Source organism: Zootoca vivipara, chromosome 16, assembly GCF_965207765.1.
Source record: "Zootoca vivipara chromosome 16, rZooViv2.hap1.1, whole genome shotgun sequence".
NCBI lineage: Eukaryota > Metazoa > Chordata > Lepidosauria > Squamata > Lacertidae > Zootoca > Zootoca vivipara.
In genome coordinates this window covers 20199171-20218902 of record NC_142599.1, presented here as the reverse complement: position 1 = coordinate 20218902, position 19732 = coordinate 20199171, and the positions used below count along the sequence as shown (strand labels likewise).

General features: G+C 44.7%; 1 protein-coding gene across 2 annotated transcripts in view; it reads left to right on the top strand.

The window, feature by feature from the left end:
• CCDC60 (coiled-coil domain containing 60) overlaps nt 1–19732 on the top strand; it is a 53070-nt gene that overhangs the window by 15587 nt on the left and 17751 nt on the right. For both annotated transcript variants that reach the window (XM_035098571.3, XM_060269729.2), the window contains exons 2-4: nt 5174–5254; nt 6801–6880; nt 19294–19485. In XM_035098571.3, coding sequence (XP_034954462.1) covers nt 5174–5254; nt 6801–6880; nt 19294–19485 — 353 coding nt within the window. The remainder of the gene's footprint in view (nt 1–5173; nt 5255–6800; nt 6881–19293; nt 19486–19732) is intronic.

Below are 19732 nucleotides of genomic sequence, written 5' to 3'. Positions count from 1 at the left end.
GAAACACCATCAAAGCATTCCTGACAGATGGCTGTCAAACCTCCACTTAAAGACTTCCAAAGAAGGAGACTCCACCACACTCCTTGGCAGCAAATTCCACTGCCGAACAGCTCTTACTGTCAGGAAGTTCTTCCTAATGTTTAGGTGGAATCTTCTTTCTTGTAGCTTGAATCCATTGCTCCGTGTCCGCTTCTCTGGAGCAGCAGAAAACAACCTTTCACCCTCTTCTATATGACATCCTTTTATATATTTGAACATGGCTATCATATCACCCCTCAACCTTCTTTTCTCCAGGCTAAACATACCCAGCTCCCTAAGCCGTTCCTCATAAGGCATCGTTTCCAGGCCTTTGACCATTTCGGTTGCCCTCCTCTGGACACGTTCCAGCTTGTCAGTATCCTTCTTGAACTGTGGTGCCCAGAACTGGACACAGTATTCCAGGTGAGGTCTGACCAGAGCGGAATACATGAAAAATGCTAAAAGCAGTTTTGAAAGCTGTACAAATATCCAACTCATGATATACATTGAAAAACAATGCAAAAGGGGCTCCAGCTAAGGGGGGCCAAGGAGGACTTGCGTGTTACATGCACAAGTTGCAATGCATGCGCTTGTGATATGAGCACGTCACACGGTGCCGGCCTCCTCAATTGAAGGAGCAAACTGGCACGCCTGCCCTGCGATTATGGCCCTTCCTCAATTTGTTAGCTTCCTTTCTTACGTTCAAAACAGTGACAGAAACCTATAAAACTGGATGGATCCATGGTTTGGGTCCGTCAAAGGCAGCCTTTATTTCACTCATACCTGCTCTGAATCCTCAAGATGCGGAAGGATGAATATTGAAATAAACGAAAGAGGCAGAGTTGCGCACAATGGAATTGTAAAGCCAATAGTTCTCTTTCCCCCCTAACCTGGGGATGGTTAACCTGTTGGACTCCAGTTCCTAACAGCCAACCTGAGCAAAGGATGATGGGAGTTGTAGTCCAGCAACACCTGGCATCCTAAAAAGCTGCTCCCCACAGGCCCTCCAGAAACACAGTGAGCCCGCCAGTAGTTACCGTATTTAATTTCATGACTGCTTAATACCTATTTAATTATTTGGTTATATTTTAGTGGAGGGATTAATTATTCAAAATGTTACCATCCTGTTTAATAGGGTATTATGGCGTCGGCCGCCCTGGGATCGATGAAACTGATAAAGGGCTGGATATAAATTGAACTAATAAGTAGATAAATAATTGACGCGGTTTCTACTATGTGGTTGTTGTTGTTTTACTTTCAAAAGAAATTTACTGGGAGACTTACGAAACATTAATATATATATAAATACCATAAAATTGTCATAAACTGTAGAGAAACACAGTATACTGTAGAAGAAGTCCCAACGGAAGAAGAATGGCTATAGAAACTAATGGATTATGCAGAAATGGTGAAATTTACCAGAAGTATAAGAAATCAAGACATCCAATTTTTTTATATATAAAGGAATGGAATTGGTTTATTTAATATTTACAAACACACTGTAAAGAGATTAAGACATTGGCAGGATTATTGTAATAACTTGCAGCTTCAAAAGACATATATGAGAACAGGTGCATAAAAGAATTAAGTCAAGATAATTCAGAATATGCAGGGAATGATGAAAATAAATTTAAGGAACTGCAGAAAAAGGAGGAAGGAAGTCAAGGTTTGAAGTGTTAGAATTATTATATATAATTTATATATATACCGTATATAAAATATTGTGAAGCAGTAACTCCTCAGAAACAGTTGTTGAGCTTTTTTTAGGGGAGGCAATCGAAGTGGGAAGAGATACACAGCATATCATAGAATCATAGGATTATAGGGTTGGAAAGGACCCCAGGGTTCATCTAGTCCAACCCCCTGCAATGCAGGAATCTGGGACCCATGACCCTTAGATAGTGAGTCTCATGATCTACCGACTGAACCATCCCAGGCCCAAGCTTTTGTGTGAGTGTCATGTAAACAGGTAGACGTTTTGTCTTTGTCCATGGAGTTTTCTTGGCAGGGATACTGGAGTGGCTTGCCAGTTCCTTCTCCAGGTGGATCACGTTTAGTCAAAACTCTCCACTATGACCTGTCCATCTTGGGTGGCCCTGCATGGCATAGCTCATAGCTTCTCTGAGTTATTCAAGCCCCTTCGCCACGACAAGGCATTGATCCATGAAGGGGATTATGGAGAAAGCTAGAGAGTTCCAGAAAAACGTCTACTTCTGCTTCATTGACTATGCAAAAGCCTTTGACTGTGTCGACCACAGCAAACTATGGCAAGTTCTTAAAGAAATGGAAGTGCATGATCACCTCATCTGTCTCCTGAGAAATCTCTATGTGGGACAAGAAGCTACAGTTAGAACTGGATATGGAACAACTGATTGGTTCAAAATTGGGAAAGGAGTACGACAAGGTTGTATATTGTCTCCCTGCTTATTTAACTTATATACAGAATTCATCATGCGAAAGGCTGGACTAGATGAATCCCAAGCCGGAATTAAGATTGCCGGAAGAAATATCAACAACCTCAGATATGCAGATGACACAACCTTGATGGCAGAAAGTGAGGAGGAATTAAAGAAGCTTTTAATGAGGGTGAAAGAGGAGAGTGCAAAATATGGTCTGAAGCTCAACATCAAAAAAACCAAGATCATGGCCACTGGTCCCATCACCTCCTGGCAAATAGAAGGGGAAGAAATGGAGGCAGTGAGAGATTTTACTTTCTTGGGCTCCTTGATCACTGCAGATGGTGACAGCAGTCACGAAATTAAAAGACACCTGCTTCTTGGGAGAAAAGCAAAGACAAACCTAGACAGCATCTTAAAAAGCAGAGACATCACCTTGCCTACAAAGGTCCGTATAGTTAAAGCTATGGTTTTCCCAGTAGTAATGTATGGAAGTGAGAGCTGGACCATAAAGAAGGCTGATCGCCGAAGAATTGATGCTTTTGAATTATGGTGCTGGAGGAGACTCTTGAGAGTCCCATGGACTGCAAGAAGATCAAACCTCTCCATTCTGAAGAAAATCAACCCTGGGTGCTCACTGGAAGGACAGATCATGAAGCTGAGGCTCCAATACTTTGGCCACCTCATGAGAAGAGAAGACTCCCTGGAAAAGACCCTGATGTTGGGAAAGATTGAGGGCACTAGGAGAAGGGGACGACAGAGGACGAGATGGTTGGACAGTGTTCTCAAAGCTACGAACATGAGTTTGACCAAACTGCGGTAGGCAGTGCAAGACAGGAGTGCCTGGCGTGCTCTGGTCCATGGGGTCACGAAGAGTCGGACACGACTAAATGACTAAACAACAACATGTAAACAGGTACAGTGGTACCTCGGTTTCTGAACGTAATCCGTTCTGGAAGACCATTCGAGTTCCAAAACATTTGAAAACCCAATACAGAAGCCTCAATACGGAAAACTCAGTACAGAAGCCACATGGCATGTTTGACTTCCGAGATGTGTTCGAAAACCGAAGCATTTACTTCCAGGTTTATGGCATTCAAAAACTGAAATATTTGTCAACAGAGACGTTCGAAAACCAAGGTACCACTGTATTTTATTTTTGCGGCTGGTGCAAAAGTCCAGAAGTCCTGGTTGGTTGCAGATAGTTGATCGCAGTGTGCCTGCCCATCTCAGTATTGTCTGCACTGACTGGCAGCAGCTTTCCAGACAGCGAGTCTCTCCCAGCCCTACCTGGAGAAACCTGGGGTTGAACCTGGGAGCTTCTACATGCAATTTGGATGTTCTAACCGCCAAGCGAGAAGTGAGAGCTGGACCATAAAGAAGGCTGATCGCCGAAGAATTGATCCTTTTGAATTATGGTGCTGGAGGAGACTCTTTGAGAGTCCCATGGACTGCAAGAAGATCAAACCTATCCATTCTGAAGGAAATCAGCCCTGAGTGCTCATTAGAAGGACAGATCCTGAAGCTGAGGCTCCAGTACTTTGGCCACCTCATGAGAAGAGAAGACTCCCTGGAAAAGACCCTGATGTTGGGAAGGATTGAGGGCACAAGGAGAAGGAGATGACAGAGGACAAGATGGTTGGACAGTGTTCTCGAAGCTACGAACATGAGTCTGACCAAACTGTGGGAGGCAGTGGAAGACAGGAGTGCCTGGCGTGCTCTGGTCCATGGGGTCACGAAGAGTCGGACACGACTAAACGACTAAGCAACAACAACAACCACCGCCAAGCTAAGATCCTTTTCCTGGGCTATGGCCCATCCCTTGGAGAGTGATCGTTCCTGGAATATTTTTCCTGTTCCCCAAACCTGTGTCTTTGTGAGCCTTCCAGCACTCAGATATACAGACATTTAAGTAGTGTCCTTCATGTCCGGATTTTGTATTTGAGGAAAACAACATGCTTCAGTTCATAGCAAAACAAAACCCCAAACCAAAAAACATGCACCAGGTATGCTCGGCTTCATTCCTTGCAATCTTAACAGCGTGTTCTGGCATCTGAATGCAAAACAACAACAAAAACCAATTTTTCTTGTTCAAGGCAATACGTAAAGGGCTGTACCTAAGCGATAGCTCTGTGTGTGTGTGTGTGTGTGTGTGTGTGTGTGTGTGTGTGTGTCTGTTTAGTGGTAGCATAAAAACGAATCCCTGCCCTGGGATTCCATTTTTCAAGCTCAATCCAGGAAGATGAGCTGCAGGCTGCCAAGCTCGAAAAGTGCTTCAGGAGAACTGATTGCCTTTATTTATAGGAGGACAAGGGGTTCATTTCTACCAGGCTGATCGTTGGTTTGCTGCTGCCCTATTAAGCCCCACCGTATGGCTAACAACCGCTCTGTGATGCTCACTGCCCAGCTTCATTTTGATAGCCTCCTGTAATGCTTTTTGTGGCTCCGCTTTCAGAGGAGATCAATTAGGCAGCTCCAGGCTCCACCTAGTGCTCTGTCACTGTGCCTGGCTGGCTCCCCAAAACAACCGCCTTTGTCTATTCCATCCTTTCAAGCCAGTGCCCTCCAGATGTTTCAGACTCCCGTTACTGGCGCTGATGGGGAGTTACAGGCCAAAATATCTGGAGGGTGTACCAGGTTGCAGGGTAGAGGCTGGTATATTCACCAGACATACCTTCAGCTATCTTTGAATCTTCATTATGCTCATTTATCTCTCATAGCGCTCCGTACTGATGACAATGTTTTGCCTCTTCTTGCAGGGATTCTTCAGAGAGGATGTTGGCCCCGAAGAAGTGGCAGAACCAGTGGAACCAGTCAGTGCTAAGAAGCGGAAACCAAAGGTAAATGTAATATGATCTGTATCTCTGTCTTGAGAGCCAACGTGGTGTACTGGTCAGAGTGCTGGGTTCAAATCCCCACTTGGCCATTAAGCTCACCGGGTGACCATGGGCCAGGGCCTGCCTCTGTCAGCCTCACCTCTTGGACGGGGTACTTCTGAGGTTAAAATAGGGTGGAGGTGAAGCATGCATGCCACTTTGAGCTCCTTGCAGGAAAAAAGTTGGATAGATGTGCAATAAATGCATAATAAATCAATATATCGGTTCCCAAACGGAGAAGCAGCCCCACCTAGGGAAACACCAAATATTGGCAGGGGAATGATGAGCGTTTTGGCTGAGGGCAGATTTCACTGGTGCATAGCTTGGATATAATTTATCGCAGGATGCACACTCAGACAGGACAGTGTACACACCCACAAGTGTGTGTTCGTGTCACACACACACACCGACCATTTCTCACATTCACATGACTGTCAGTTTTGATTTATTAATTGCCTTCTAAGCCACTGCATTAAGGCAATTTACATAGAAGATCATTAGAAACACAAAAACCAGCAATGTATTTGAAGCAAAATGAAAACCCCAGCAAGTGGACGTTCGTGCTAGAGTCCTGTTTATCCAGCTGGGAAATGGAGCAGAAAGGCATCCGCTTGTTTCTGGAAGATGTAGTTTGGGTATGCCTGTCATATCTTGCTGTTCCACGAAACGGGGCAGCCACACTGAAAGCGCTGCTCCTACTTATGGCAGAGCAAGCTTCTGTGATCTTTGGAACTTGCAAGAGAGACTCTCCCACAGACCACAGGGATTTCTTGGTGTCAGGCGTCAGAGGATCCAACCCCCACAGCAGGTTGCCAGGAACGGATAAGACAATGAAAAGTTCTTACCGACTGCTTTTTATTCAATATTCACAGAGAGAGGCTTGGAAATGCAGCCTCTTGAAATAATGGTGTTGTCCTGAGTGAATCTCCACCCCCTCCCTTTCTCATGTGTCATCACTACAGGTGCTGAAAAGTGCCCTCTGCCTTTGAGCTTCTTGTTCTCCTAATTTCAATGCCCACCGGGTTCTGGGAGAGGAGGGGTCTGGAATGCTTTCTAAAGACACAGGGTCCGTCAGCTGTCCCCCCTCTGGTGCTTCTTCTTCCTCCTCTCCCATTCTTTCCCAGCTTTTCCCCTCATCTGCCTCTGAGCTGTGATCTCCCTCAAACCTTTGTTGTAATTCTGAACTGTCTTCTTCTTCTCTGGAAGGGTCAGGCTGGGGAGGCGGTCTCCACCATTCCTCCTCTGCCCAATCCCTAACACATATGGGAGTATAAAGGATAAGGCAGTCTCTCAACTAGCCTGTGATTTGAGGTTTAGGCTTAATGCAACCAAGTTTATCACACAGCCACAGTTCCCAGGGAGGCATGATGGGTGGCCAATAGGGATCTCAGAGATTACGGGTTTCCCAAAGGCCTCTGGTTAGGTACCCGTGAGAACAGAACAGTGGGCTAGGTTCTCCTTTGGCCTTGTCCAGCAAAGGTTCTTCTAACATTCCATTCAATGTCTACAGGAACCTGAGAAGAAGCTCCTGCCTTTTAGAAACTTAGAAAAGGACCTGAGGACCCTCCATAAAGACCTTGCACACACAAGGTAAGAAGGATGGTGTGATACCATATATCAACGTCTAGCAAAATTGTTGATCTGGACCTGCAAATGAAGGAATCCCTGTACTCTCCTCTTGTTTTCTGAGCTCATTCCCAGAAGTAGGTGATGTGCTTTATCACCCTTGTACTAGCCACAGGTTTTGAACCTGGCTTTCCACCCTCTTGGGAGGTGACATTGGGCAGTATCTGTCCAGAAGAGATTTAGGAGAGAATGAAGCTGCCTGAAACCAAGTCTGGCCACTTGTCTCATCCAGTCCTACCTGGAGATGCCCAGGATTGAACCTGAGACTGCCTTGCATGCAAGGCAGATGCTGTACCTCCAAGCTACAGCCCTTCACTATACTAAGTCAGATCATTGGTCCATCCAGCTCAGTACTGGCAATGGCTCTCCAGGGTTCCAGGCAGGGGGGTCTCTCTCAATCCTACCTGGAGATGTTGTGACTTTCTTCATGCAAAGAAGAATCTCTGCCGTTGGTTGGTGGACACCCCCCCCACACACACACAATGAGCCATGGCCCTCCCATTTAGGGGGAGCACAGGGAGACAAGAGGGAGCAGAAGTTCCCTTGCACAGCCAAAAGAGTGCTTGTGCTAGTGGATTGCTCAGTTCGTTAGAGCATGTTGCTGATAGCTCCAAGGTTGCAGGTTCGATCCCCGTATGGGATATCTGCATATTCCTGCATTGCAGGGGGTTGGACTAGATGATCCTCAGGGTCCCTTCCAACTGTACAGTTCTATGATTCTAAAGTGGCTTTATTTAGTTGGATGCAGCCCATTGAGTTGTATTCAGTGCTTATCATACTGATCCAATGAAACTAAAAGGCATGACTAACTTAGGCCCATTGATTCCAGTAGGTCTAGTCTCACTAGAACTTACCTGGATGCAACCTAATGTCTGAGGTGTCCTCAAACGATAGCAGCATTCTGGACTAGATGGGCCATTGGCTCCTCTTATGTTCTTAAGCACAATAGGGACGCAGGTGACGCTGTGGTCTAAACCACTGAGCCTCTTGGGCTTGCCGATCGGAAGGTCGGTGGTTCGAATCCCTGTGACAGGGTGAGCTCCCGTTGCTCTGTCCCAGCTTCTGCCAACCTAGCAGTTCGAAAGCACACCAGTGCAAGTAGATAAATAGGTACCGCTGTGGCGGGAAGGTAAATGGCATTTCCATGCACTCTGGAGCCAGTGTGGTGTAGTGGTTAAGAGCGGTAGACTCGTAATCTGGTGAACTGGGTTCACATCTTCGCTGCTCCACATGCAGCTGCTGGGTGACCTTGGGCTAGTCACACTTATTTGAAGTCTCTCAGCCCCACTCACCTCGCAGAGTGTTTGTTGTGGAGGAGGAAGGGAAAGGAGAATGTTAGCCGCTTTGAGACTCCTTTGGGTAGTGATAAAGCGGGATATCAAATCCAAACTACTACTCTTCTTCTTCTTCTTCTTCTTCTTCTTCTTCTTCTTCTTCTTCTTCTTCTTCTTCTTCTTCTTCTTCTTCTTCTTCTTCTTCTGTCACGGTGTCCCATTGTGCCAGAAGCAGTTTAGTCATGCTGGCCACATGACCTGGAAAAACTATCTGCGGACAAACATCGGCTCCCTCGGCCAGTAAAGTGAGATGAGAACACCGCAACCCCAGAGTCGTTCGCGACTGGACTTAACTGTCAGGGGTCCTTTACCTTTACCAGGTGAAAATGTTCCTCTTTAACCAGGCCTTTGGCCGATTGACATCTGATGCCCTTTTAAATGTGTTTTGGAAGGGGGGGGCGGGTATTATTGGGTTGCCTGAAAGTGAGATGAGCACCACAAACCCATAGTTGCCTTTGACTGGACTTAACTGTCAATGAGTCCTTTACCTTTTTACCTTTACAATGGTGGGAATTTAATATGCCATCATAGAATCGTAGAGTTGTCCAGCCGCCCTGCAATGCAGGAATCTTCCACCCAACGTGGGGCTCGACCCACGACCCTGAGATTAAGAGACTCAGGTGCTACCGACTGGTGTTCAGGCTTAAGCACAGGTGGCAAAACAGACCATCTCATGTTCTTATTTGGCTGGTGCATGCATTGGTTTCTAAAGCAGAGAAATGCCAGTTTAAAGGGGGGCGGGGAGTCCCAAATGAAGTGGTCTCCAGCGATGACCCTTTAAAATTGAGCAGAGGTGGCTGGAACTGATGGAAATTTCCATTTGTATGCTCATTGCACGTGATGGCGACTCCTTTGGTCTTCATATACTCATTAATTTGAATATCAGACTTTTGCAGCAAGAACATCAGCCGTGGGTACAAATGCCATGATTTACCGCTTGCAGAGTTTAGCAACAGCCCGGTACAAAATGTACGCTGACAAACGATCGCTGCCAACTGCAGAAGGGCACATACATCCCCAAACTGACATTCTCATCCAGAGTAGCATCTTTCAAAAGCGGTTCCGCAGAGAACAGACAGTAAACAACAGAAAGAAGGCAGGTGCTAGTTAATCTTAGGGCAGTTGTGCATTGTGCAATTTGTCCTAATTCTTTTGGCCGGCTATTTCAGGTCTCCCTTGCACTAGGTTTCCTCAAGATGTCAGTGGGTGTATGGGGAAGGAGAGACGCACGTATTCTGAGCACTGGGGAGATCAGGAGCAGAACTACAAGTTATCTTTGAGCAAGAAGATAGGAAAAGCAGCTGGATGACTGGGCTTTTGCAGAAAGCATTGTTATTACAAACATCGGGTGAGACCTTGGTCGTGGCATCGCCACTGGGGGCTGCCTTGTTGGTGTTGACCCACGGCAGGGCCTTTTCAGTGGTGATTCCCCAGTTGCAGAATCGCCTCCCTTAGTGAGGCTCGCCTGTCTCCATCATGATCAGCTTTCAGGAGGAATTTGAAAACAATCCTGTTTTCCCAGGCATTTGGTGGCGGAAGAACACAGTTTCTGGCAACCCTGAGATCATTGGCTAGATTATAATGTCTTTAGTTATCATTGTTTTTTGTAATGTTTTAATCTGTTTTAGAATGTTTTTTGCTTCAGTTTTATCTCCAAGTTACCTGTTTGCCACCATGAGCCCCTTGAGGATGAAGGGCAGGGTACAGATTCAATCCAACAAATAATAACTCTATTTTGATTAATTCCTTACCTTTTACCTATGCCTTGAGGCAGTTTTCAAACCCGCCATGAAAAATGCTAAAAACAGTTTGGAAAGCTGTACAAAAAATCCAACAGAAGATATACATTAAAAAACAATGCAAAAAAGGAGTACCTAAGGCAGAGACCTTTTCATCTTGCTGGGAAATCTTGTCGGAACGAAAAGGTCTCCAGTTGTTTCCTGAAAGTAATGTTTCCTGATGTTAAGAGGTCCCTTTTACCAGCAACCGTTGGTTCCTAAATAAGGAATCAAATTCTTCCCTTTTCCGATGATAACTGAAAGCTAGAAATGTCAGCTTTCCTAAAGAGGCAGCTCCCAGGCAGGTAAACAACAACAATTATTAATTAAATTTGCACCCCACCTTTCCTCCAAGGAGCTCAATCAAGGTGGGGGGGGGCATAGTTCTCCTCACCATATCATCCTTACAACAACCCTACGAGGTAGGTGAGACTGAGATTGACTGACTGACTGCAAGGTCACTCAGTGAGCTTCATGATCATGGCCCAATCGCCTTCCAAATCTGGCCCGCGGACGGTCCGGGAATCAGCGTGTTTTTACATGAGTAGAATGTGTCCTTTTATTCAAAATGCTTCTCTGGGTTATTTGTGGGGCATAGGAATTCATTCATTCATTCATTCATTCATTCATTCATTTTTTTCAAAACATAGCCTTGGCTGTTGTTTCGTACTCTGCAAATTCCCTCCTCTCCCAACGCCAGCAAATCAGCTGGAGCAGATCAGGTTGTTGGTGTGGCAGTGATCATGGTCGGAGATGCGATGAGCATCCGCAAGACAGAGAGAAAGAGAGAAATTGCGCCGCTGCTTGGGTGCTTTGGCATTACCTGCCCACACTAGACTTCCTCTGCAGCTAATGCCTGGTAATGCCAGTTGCTTGGAAACAGGTACTCTGCTACCTTGTATCTTAGGCTTCTTCCCCTTTTTTGCCATTTGGCAGCCAGCGCTCTAATTAACATGCTTCTTGCACGGTCACGGCTGGAGGTTTGCAAAATTCTGTTCCAGAAAGAAAGAGGGGAGAAAGAGAGTGGATCGGCGGGGGGGGGGGGAGAGAGAGAGAGAGAGAGAGAGACTTTCTTTCTCTGTGAATGACAGCTCACGTTAATTAGACAGCAGACATGAGCAGACAGGGAGCTGAGTGTCTGGATGGGTGGAATATTACCTACGCCGTCAGTCATGAAAGGAAAGTGCTATTTTCGGGGCCCGGCAACAGCACTGCGTCTCCCAGTTGTGCACCCGAGACGCAGTTTGCCCTGGAGTGGAACTCTGTAAAGAACATAAGAACATGGGGGGAAGCCTGCTGGATCCGGCCAATGGCCCATCTAGTCCAGCATCCTGTTCTCACAGTGCAGACTCTATCGTTGTTGGCGTTGTCTTGTGAGACAATGGAGTGCGCCTATGGGGGTGAAGCCAAACTGCTGCGATAGCTGGGCAGTGTGTACGGTGGTTCTGGGGATGCCCAGATGTGGTGGTCGCTAAGTGTGGAACTCCCTCCCCTCGGAGGTGAGTCTGGCACCTTCATTATACTGTTTCTGGTGAGTGCTGATAACGCACCTCTTTACCTAGGCTTTTGACACTCCGAGGTGTGTTATTTTGCAATTGTCAGTTGTTTAAACCTGTTTTTAATACTGTGTTTTGCTGTTGTAACCTGCTCTGGGACCTCTGGGTGAAGTACAGGTCAATAATAATAATAATAATCGTCAGATCATACCCTTTGATAAGTATGTTTCTACTCCTGCTTCAAAGTAATGCATCAGGCCTATTCAAGCTTGACTCCTTTGTAATTCCGTGTTACAAATTTACGAATAGCTCAGCGGGGCGGTCAGACGATTTAAGGTAATTATATGCCCATGATGTTGTATTAAGCATGAAAGCGAGCTCCTCGTCAGCTTGCCACCCACCCACTGGTTTTCTGCCAGGTCATTTTTATTTTGGTACAGTACGAGCCCGACCTTTATCTATATCAATTTAATCCTATAAAGGAGCCGGAGCAATCCAATGAAAATGATTAGCACTCAGAAAACGGGGGAGGGGGGGAGCCCTCTCAATTTTCCCAGTGACAAAGTTATTAGTTTACAAGAAAGGCATGGCCTTTGTCGGCAAGGTGGCGGAAAATCCGTGTTGTGACTTCCAGCCGGCTGGAGCTCAATTACTGTTAATAAATGCATTCCAAAGTTCATCTCAAATGCATTTGCATTTTAATGAATGATTCTTACCTCCTCGTCAAGTTGGCGGCAGAGGCTAATTTTATTAAGTTGCTGCATAAATACGATGCTTTTGAAACGAGGATTTAAATGGAAAGGTATTTGCTTTGCCCCCCTCCCCACCCCTCGTGTGAAAATGACTAGCCCTTGTTTGTGCCACCTGCCGGGGACAGCACAGAATGTGTGTGTGTGTGTGTGTGTGTGTGTGTGTGTGTGTGTGTGTGTGTTGAGAGAGAGGGAGAGAGAGAGAGCTGTCAGAACATAATGCTTGCCTGGTACAGACAGGGTAGAAATTCAGTTCAGTTCTAATTTGCAGTTTCTGAAACAATATGCGAACTGAAACACAGTCATCGTTCAAAATTCATGGTTGCAGTTCCAGTTGCAGCAGCACCCTTCCTGTGTGGATGCAACTGCTCAAGTTTAAGGAACAAGCGAAGCAAAATTGCATGGAACAGTATACATATATTTGGAGAAAACGACACTTAAATGCTGCTGAATTTCGATGAAGTTTTTTTAAAAAAATAAAAATAAAAATCAGAAACTGCTATGGAATTGTGGAGAACTAAACTTAAAAGATTGGAATTGGTGTGTGAAATGGAGAGCTTCCGCACAGTTGGGAGACTCGGGACAGATAAATGAAAGTATTTCTTTATTCAACACATAGCTGCCAAGTCTCCCGTATTCCCCAGGAAACCCCCGTTTTTCTAGCTGTTCCCAGCTGGAAAAACTGATTTTTTTGTTTTTACCCGGTTTATTCTGGTGCGGTGGCCATTTTGGAACTGGGCGGAGCATGCTCAGAAGCGACTTTTGATGCAGCTCTGCCCAGTTCCAAAATGACTGCAGTGCGACTTCTGGTCTGCTACTTCCGGTTCGTACCTTATTTCACCCACAGGAACTTGGCAGGTATGATTCAACGCATAGTCGAACTATGGAACTCACTCCCGCAGGAGGAAGGCGTGGCCAACCAACTTAGATGGCTTTAAAAGGCAATTGGACAAATTCAGAGACGGCAAGGCTCTCATTGGCTGCTAGCCACAATGTCCGTGTTCTACCTCCACTGCTGGAGGCATACATTTCTAGGATTGCCATATTTCAAAAAGTGAAAATCCAGACACAAAGGTTGTTGGGCTTTTGCAGAATCTGAAAAAGAAGTCTTGTAGTAAGGTTAAAAGCTTACTGTGAATGATATATAATGAATTGAAAAAGATGTTTAAAATAACATTTGTCAAACAAACAAACAAACAAACAAACCCAGAAGCTTTCCTTTTGGGAATTATATGAACAGAACTACTGAAACTGTATAGAAATTTATTCATGTATGCAACTACAGCAGCAGGAATGTTACTTGCCCAAAAATGGAAAGAAGAAGAAGTCCCAGCAAAAGAAGAATGGCTGCAAAAACATATGGAATATGCAGAAATGGCAAAACTTACTGGAAAAATAAGAAATCAAGATAACAAACTTTTCATAAAAGCATGGAAATGGTTTATTGGATATTTACAGATAACTTGTAAACAGATAAGAACATTGGCAGGATTATTGTGATAAACTGCAGTTTCCTAAGTATATATTTAAAGCAGATGAATAAATGAACAAATTAAGTTAATTTGGATATTCACAAAATATTAGAAATAAATTTAAGGAACTGCAGAAAGAGGGAGAAGGAAGTCAAGTTTTGAAATGTTAAAACGACATTGTTGTCGTTTAGTCGTTTAGTCATGTCTGACTCTTCGTGACCCCATGGACCATAGCACGCCATTAAAGCGACATTAAAATTATTGAAATGTATAAACCTGAAAATCGTAAATAAAATATATATTTTTAATGAAAAAAGAAGTTTTTGAGCTTTTTTAAAGGAAATTTGCCAAAATCTATACATTCCAACATGGGTTCCCATATGTCCGGAATTTCACGGATGTTACAGGCAGACGGAGAATCACCTTGAGATTCAGAAGCTCCATTTGTTAAGTGTCTAGTAGCCTTCGAGTAGTTTTAATGCATTGCTAGGAAGGAAGAGGGTGTTCTGAACCCGGTTGCAGCCATTACTTTAGGAGGTACGCGCAATGTTTCGGGAGATGGATGGGCTTGTCTGATTCGGACAGGGTAGAAATATGTTTTGCGCGCGGACTGCAGAACAACTTGTCGTGATGTATCCATTTTGCTGCCAGTGAGCGCTTTCCATTGTCTGTCTCGTCTGTCATCCGACAAAAGACTTCTTTTAAAAAGAAAAGGTGGAGGGATAAGAGAGAGAGAGACGAAAGAAATCTTCTCCTGGAGTCTCATAGCCAATGCAAAACTCAACTGTCTCCATCTCTCTCTGAACCCCAAGCCTTTATTTGCCTAGAATCTGGATGAGGTCTTCTCCTCTTATACTGTATGTCACATATATATTTATTAAATATGTGAACACCAGCCTTGTAGGGGCACAAATGCGTCTTACGATGGAAGCCACTGTTTACCTAGTCATTTTAGTTCAATTGCTTTTTAACTGTTATATTTGATATGTTTTTAGCTTTTCGTGTTGTTTTTTTTGTGAGCCGCCTTCAGTCCCTGTTCTGCAGAAAAGGTGGGATATAAATGAATCGTGGTTATGGGATAGCTCAGTCGGTAGAGCACAAGACTCTAAATCGAAGGGATGTGAGTTCGAGACCCACATTGGGCAAAAGATTCCTGTATTCCAGGGGGTTCGACTAAATGACCTTCATGGTCCCTTTCAACTCTACAATTCTGTGATCCTATGATGATAATTGTGACGATGGTGATACAGTGGAACCTCTGTTTACGAACCGTCCTCCTTGCGAACCCTTTGGGTAACGAGCTCCGCTAACCCGGAAGTAGGTGCCCCTTGTTGCGAACTTTGCCCCGGGATGTGAGCGGAAGTCGCGTGCCAGAGGCCCCGTTAGCGAAAGCACACCTCATGTTAAGAAACGGTTTTGGCTTAAGAACGGACCCCCGGAACGGATTAAATTCATAACCGGAGGTACGACTGTCTACCAATGTGGTGTTGTGGATAGAGTGTTGGACTAGGAGCTGGGAAACCACAGTTCAAATCCCCACTCGACCACGAACTTCCCTGGGTGATCTTGGGCCAATCACTGCCTCTCAGTCTAACCTACTTCACAGGGATGTTGTGGGGATTAAATGAGGAAGGGAGAGAAGAATGTTTGCCACCTTAAGTTCCTTTGAAGAAAAAGATAGAAATGCAATAAGGAATTCATCCTCCTCCTCCTTCACTGCCAGGGGGTTGGACTAGATGAGCCTTGAAGTCCCTTCCAACTCTTATCATTTTCTCATTTTGTGTGTGTGTGTGTGTGTGTGTGTGTGTGTGTGTGTGTGTGTGTGTGATTATTATTATTATTATTATTATTATTATTTACAATTTAAAGTACTCATTTTTACATCCTTAAGATATCAATGACTTTCCTTCTTCTCTTTCCATGGTGCATTTTGCATATCATAAACCCCTGCATATTTTACAAAAAAACGATACCATTCAGTATTCCACTATTACATCCATCAAAACTTATTTACACTGTTGCATTTATCTCTACGATTCTAAGCGGCTTAGGACCCTCGTACCTACAGGACCACCTCTCCTGGTATGCCCCATGGAGGACCTTAAGGTCCACAAATAACAACATTTTGGAGATCCCGAGCCATAAGGTGGTCAGATTAGTCTCAACTAGGACCAGGGCCTTTTCAGTATTGGTGGAACGCTCTCTCACAGGAGACCAGGGCCCTGCGGGATTTGACATCTTTCCACAGGGCCTGCAAGATGGAGCTGTTCCGCCTGGCCTTTGGCCTGGACTCAGTCTGACCCCTATGTTTTCCTCCCTTATGGTATTGATTTGGGCTACTTTAAAATGAGGCTGCATTTTAAAATTTTAAATTTAAACTGTATTTTAACCTGTATTTTAATTAATTGTTTTCTTTCTTTTACGTCTTACTGTAATTTTATTGGTATCAGCCGCCCTGAGCCCAGTTTTGACTGGGGAGGGCGGGGTATAAATAAAATATTATTATTATTATTATTATTATTATTATCATCATCATTATCATTATTATTATGAATAATGGATCTCAAAGCAGTTTACAAAACGAGTTAAGATTAAATTATCATGTTAAAACAAACAGACAAACAAACAGTTCATCACAGCGATTAAAAACCTTCAGAAAATAATTAAATTCAGCAATTACCAAAAATAAAATAATCAAATTCAGCAATGGCCAGTTTAAAACACATGGCAACTTTCAATATATCTGCGTCGGCTTTGCCTAAGCGAAAATGTTTTTGCCAGGTGCTGGAAAGAGCAGACTGAAGGAGCCTGCCGGATGTCAAGAGGCATATAATGTTGACAAAGGCTGTTGTAGGTAGTCCAACGCTTGGGTCAGGGAGATGCGTTCCTCGGAGTAACACTCCATCCTCAGACTCCTCCATTATGGGCTAGACCAGGGGTCGGCAAACTTTTTCAGCACAGGGCCAGTCCACTGTCCCTCAGACCTTGTGGGGGAGCCATACTGTATTTTTGGGGGGGAGGGGGAGGAATGAATGAATTCCTATGCCCCACAAATAACCCAGAGATGCATTTTACATAAAAGCACACATTCTACTCATGTAAAAACACCAGGCAGGCCCCACAAACAACCCAGAGATGCATTTTAAATAAAAGGACACATTCTACTCATGTAAAAATACGCTGATTCCCGGACTGTCCATGGACCAGATTTAGAAGGCGATTGGGCCGGATCCGGCCCCCGGGCCTTAGTTTGCCTACCCATGGGCTAGAATCTCTCTAGGGAATTCAATAGCTCGCCTTCCTTGTAGGTTCTGTGTTTAGGCGTACAGTGTGCCCATCAGTTCCAGTACAGGAATCTGAATGGAAATCACTGCGATTAGCTAATTCCTATAAATCCGTTTCATTATATGGGAGGGAGTTGGCGGCACAGATGGCAATTGCACACCTGTGCAGATGTTTCCTATCATGTCGCAATCAACACAAGATTGCTGGAGGGCCTGTGGGCTCTGAGGGACATCCTTTCACCTTTGGTGGGAATGCCATCAGGTTTCATTATTCCGGTCCCGAGTATATTAAGAAATATCCCAAACAATTAAATCACCTGCTCAGGCTCCCCCACAACTGTCATTCATCAATATGCGGACAGACAGCTTGTCACTCCGAAGAGCTCTTGATTTGGATTTTAGCTGCTGCTGGGATTTCAACAGCCCAGCAATGGGAAACCTTGAAAAAATCCGCATTTGGCTCTGTGGTATTATAACTTACGGACTTTGGCTACCATGGGAAAAATTGCACACAAACCGCACGACTCCAGGGGGTGGGGGGTCCAGAATGCTTTTAAATCATCCAGTGGGATTTTATTTCCTATGATTTAGGGCTGGGCGATATCTGGTTTTTGACATCGTGATATATCATCAGCTAAACATTGTGATATAGCAGGCATAGGCAAACTCAGCCCTCCAGATGTTTTGGGACTACAACTCCCATCATCCCTGACCACTGGTCCAGTTAGCTGGGGATGGTGGGAGTTGTAGTCCCCAAACATCTGGAGGGCCGAGTTTGCCTATGCCTTTGCTATACAGTGGTACCTCGGTTTATGAACACAATTGGTTCCGGAAGTCTGTTCATAAACTGAAGCGTTCATAAACTGAAGCGAACTTTCCCATTGAAAGTAATGGAAAGTGGATTAATCCGTTCCAGGCGGGTCCGCGGAGTACTTAAACTGAAGCGTTCATAAACTGAAGCATGGGTGTAATTGGTTCCAGAGGTCTGTTCATAAACTGAAGCGTTCATAAACTGAAGCGAACTTTCCCATTGAAAGTAATGGAAAATGAATTAATCCGTTCCAGATGGGTCCACGGTGTTCATAAACCGAAAATTCATAAACCGAGGTGTTCATAAACCGAGGTTCCACTGTACTAATATACAGTGGTACCTCGACTTACGAACGACTCGGCAACTGAATTTTTCAACTTACGAATGGGGCAAATGGCCGCGCGCTTACGAATGTCTCGACATCTGAAAGGAAACCACGGCGGTTTTAGATAGGGATTTTTCGACTTACGAATTTTTAGATAGGGTTGCTTCGACTTACGAATTTTTCCGTTTCCAATGCAATCCTATGGGAAATCGCGTTTCCAATGGCGCTTTTCGACTTACGAATTTTCCGACCTATGAAGGTGCCTTCGGAACGGATTGAATTCGTATGTCGAGGCACCACTGTTATCACAATGTCTGAAATAAGGACATTGGAGCTACGTAGAAGCATTGGCTGGCTTCATGGTTTTTACAACAGGGCGATTTTTGCATAACACACACACACACAAACATCAAGATTTGCATCAAGATTCGCAATATACTGCTAGGTTAAAAAATATGAAACCAATATCGAAACCGGTTTTGGACGATGTGTTGCTGTATCGCCCAGCTCTGCATTAGACTTAGATACTCAAGATTCACCAACCACTGCAGCTCAGAACGTCTTGCTTTACTTTTGGCGCGTCACCTTGTCTTTTCCTTATTATTAATTCTTTGTTTACCCTTACAGGTAGGTAGCCCATTTGGTCTGAGTCGAAGCAAAATAAAAAAATTCCTTCAGTAGCACCTAAAAGACCAACTAAGTTTTTATTTTGGTATGAGCTTTCGTGTGCAGAAGTGTGCATGCACACGAAGGCTCATGCCAAAATAAAAACTTAGTTGGTCTTTAAGGTGCTACTGAAGGAATTTTTTTATTTTGTTTACCCTGTTTATGTTGTGATGTCACACCCTGCTACTGCACTTTCGGGGTTGTGAATAGTGTTCAGAAAGATCTAATTTTTTAAAAAAAATTAAATAAGTTCTCCTGACAAGATTGAGGAAGAGGAATGCCTCTGAGACAACCCATAATCCCTTTGGGTCCTGGACTTCTTTCAACATGTGCTCCTTTACTCTTTGCAGAAATTTAAAGAGACAGACAGTTCTTCTGGAGGGTTGCAGGAGGGGAATAATATATCTCCGTATTCCCCGTATTCTCCGTATTCAGTGCTTGACCTCGCACCATTTTTAACAGGTATCTGATCAACTCGGTGAAGATTGGCCGGGGCTACTTCCATATGCTTCGCAGAGAAACTCTAGAGAGGCAGGAGGCACTCAGGCTGGAAGAGTGGAAAGAGGAGGAGAGGCTGAGGACTGACTGTCAGCCGCCGCAGTATCCATCCTCGTCGTCCTCTGATGAAGACTCAGGGGATGAAGAACTGACCGAGTAGGTGTTCTTCGGGGCTCTTAATCTATTAACAGCCGTTTCCTTTTTCCAAATGTGACCTCGAAGCGGCGCCATCAGGTAATCTTGAGGTTCGATTGAGAGCTGAGCTGACGGCGTCTCAGGAGATCATCCACACACACACCTGTTTGCGAGGTTGACTAGCTCAGAGTTGGCCAAGGCGATGCCCTCCAGACATTTTAGACAGTGTGAGAAACGGCCGTGTAACCTTGGGCTGCCATATTTCAAA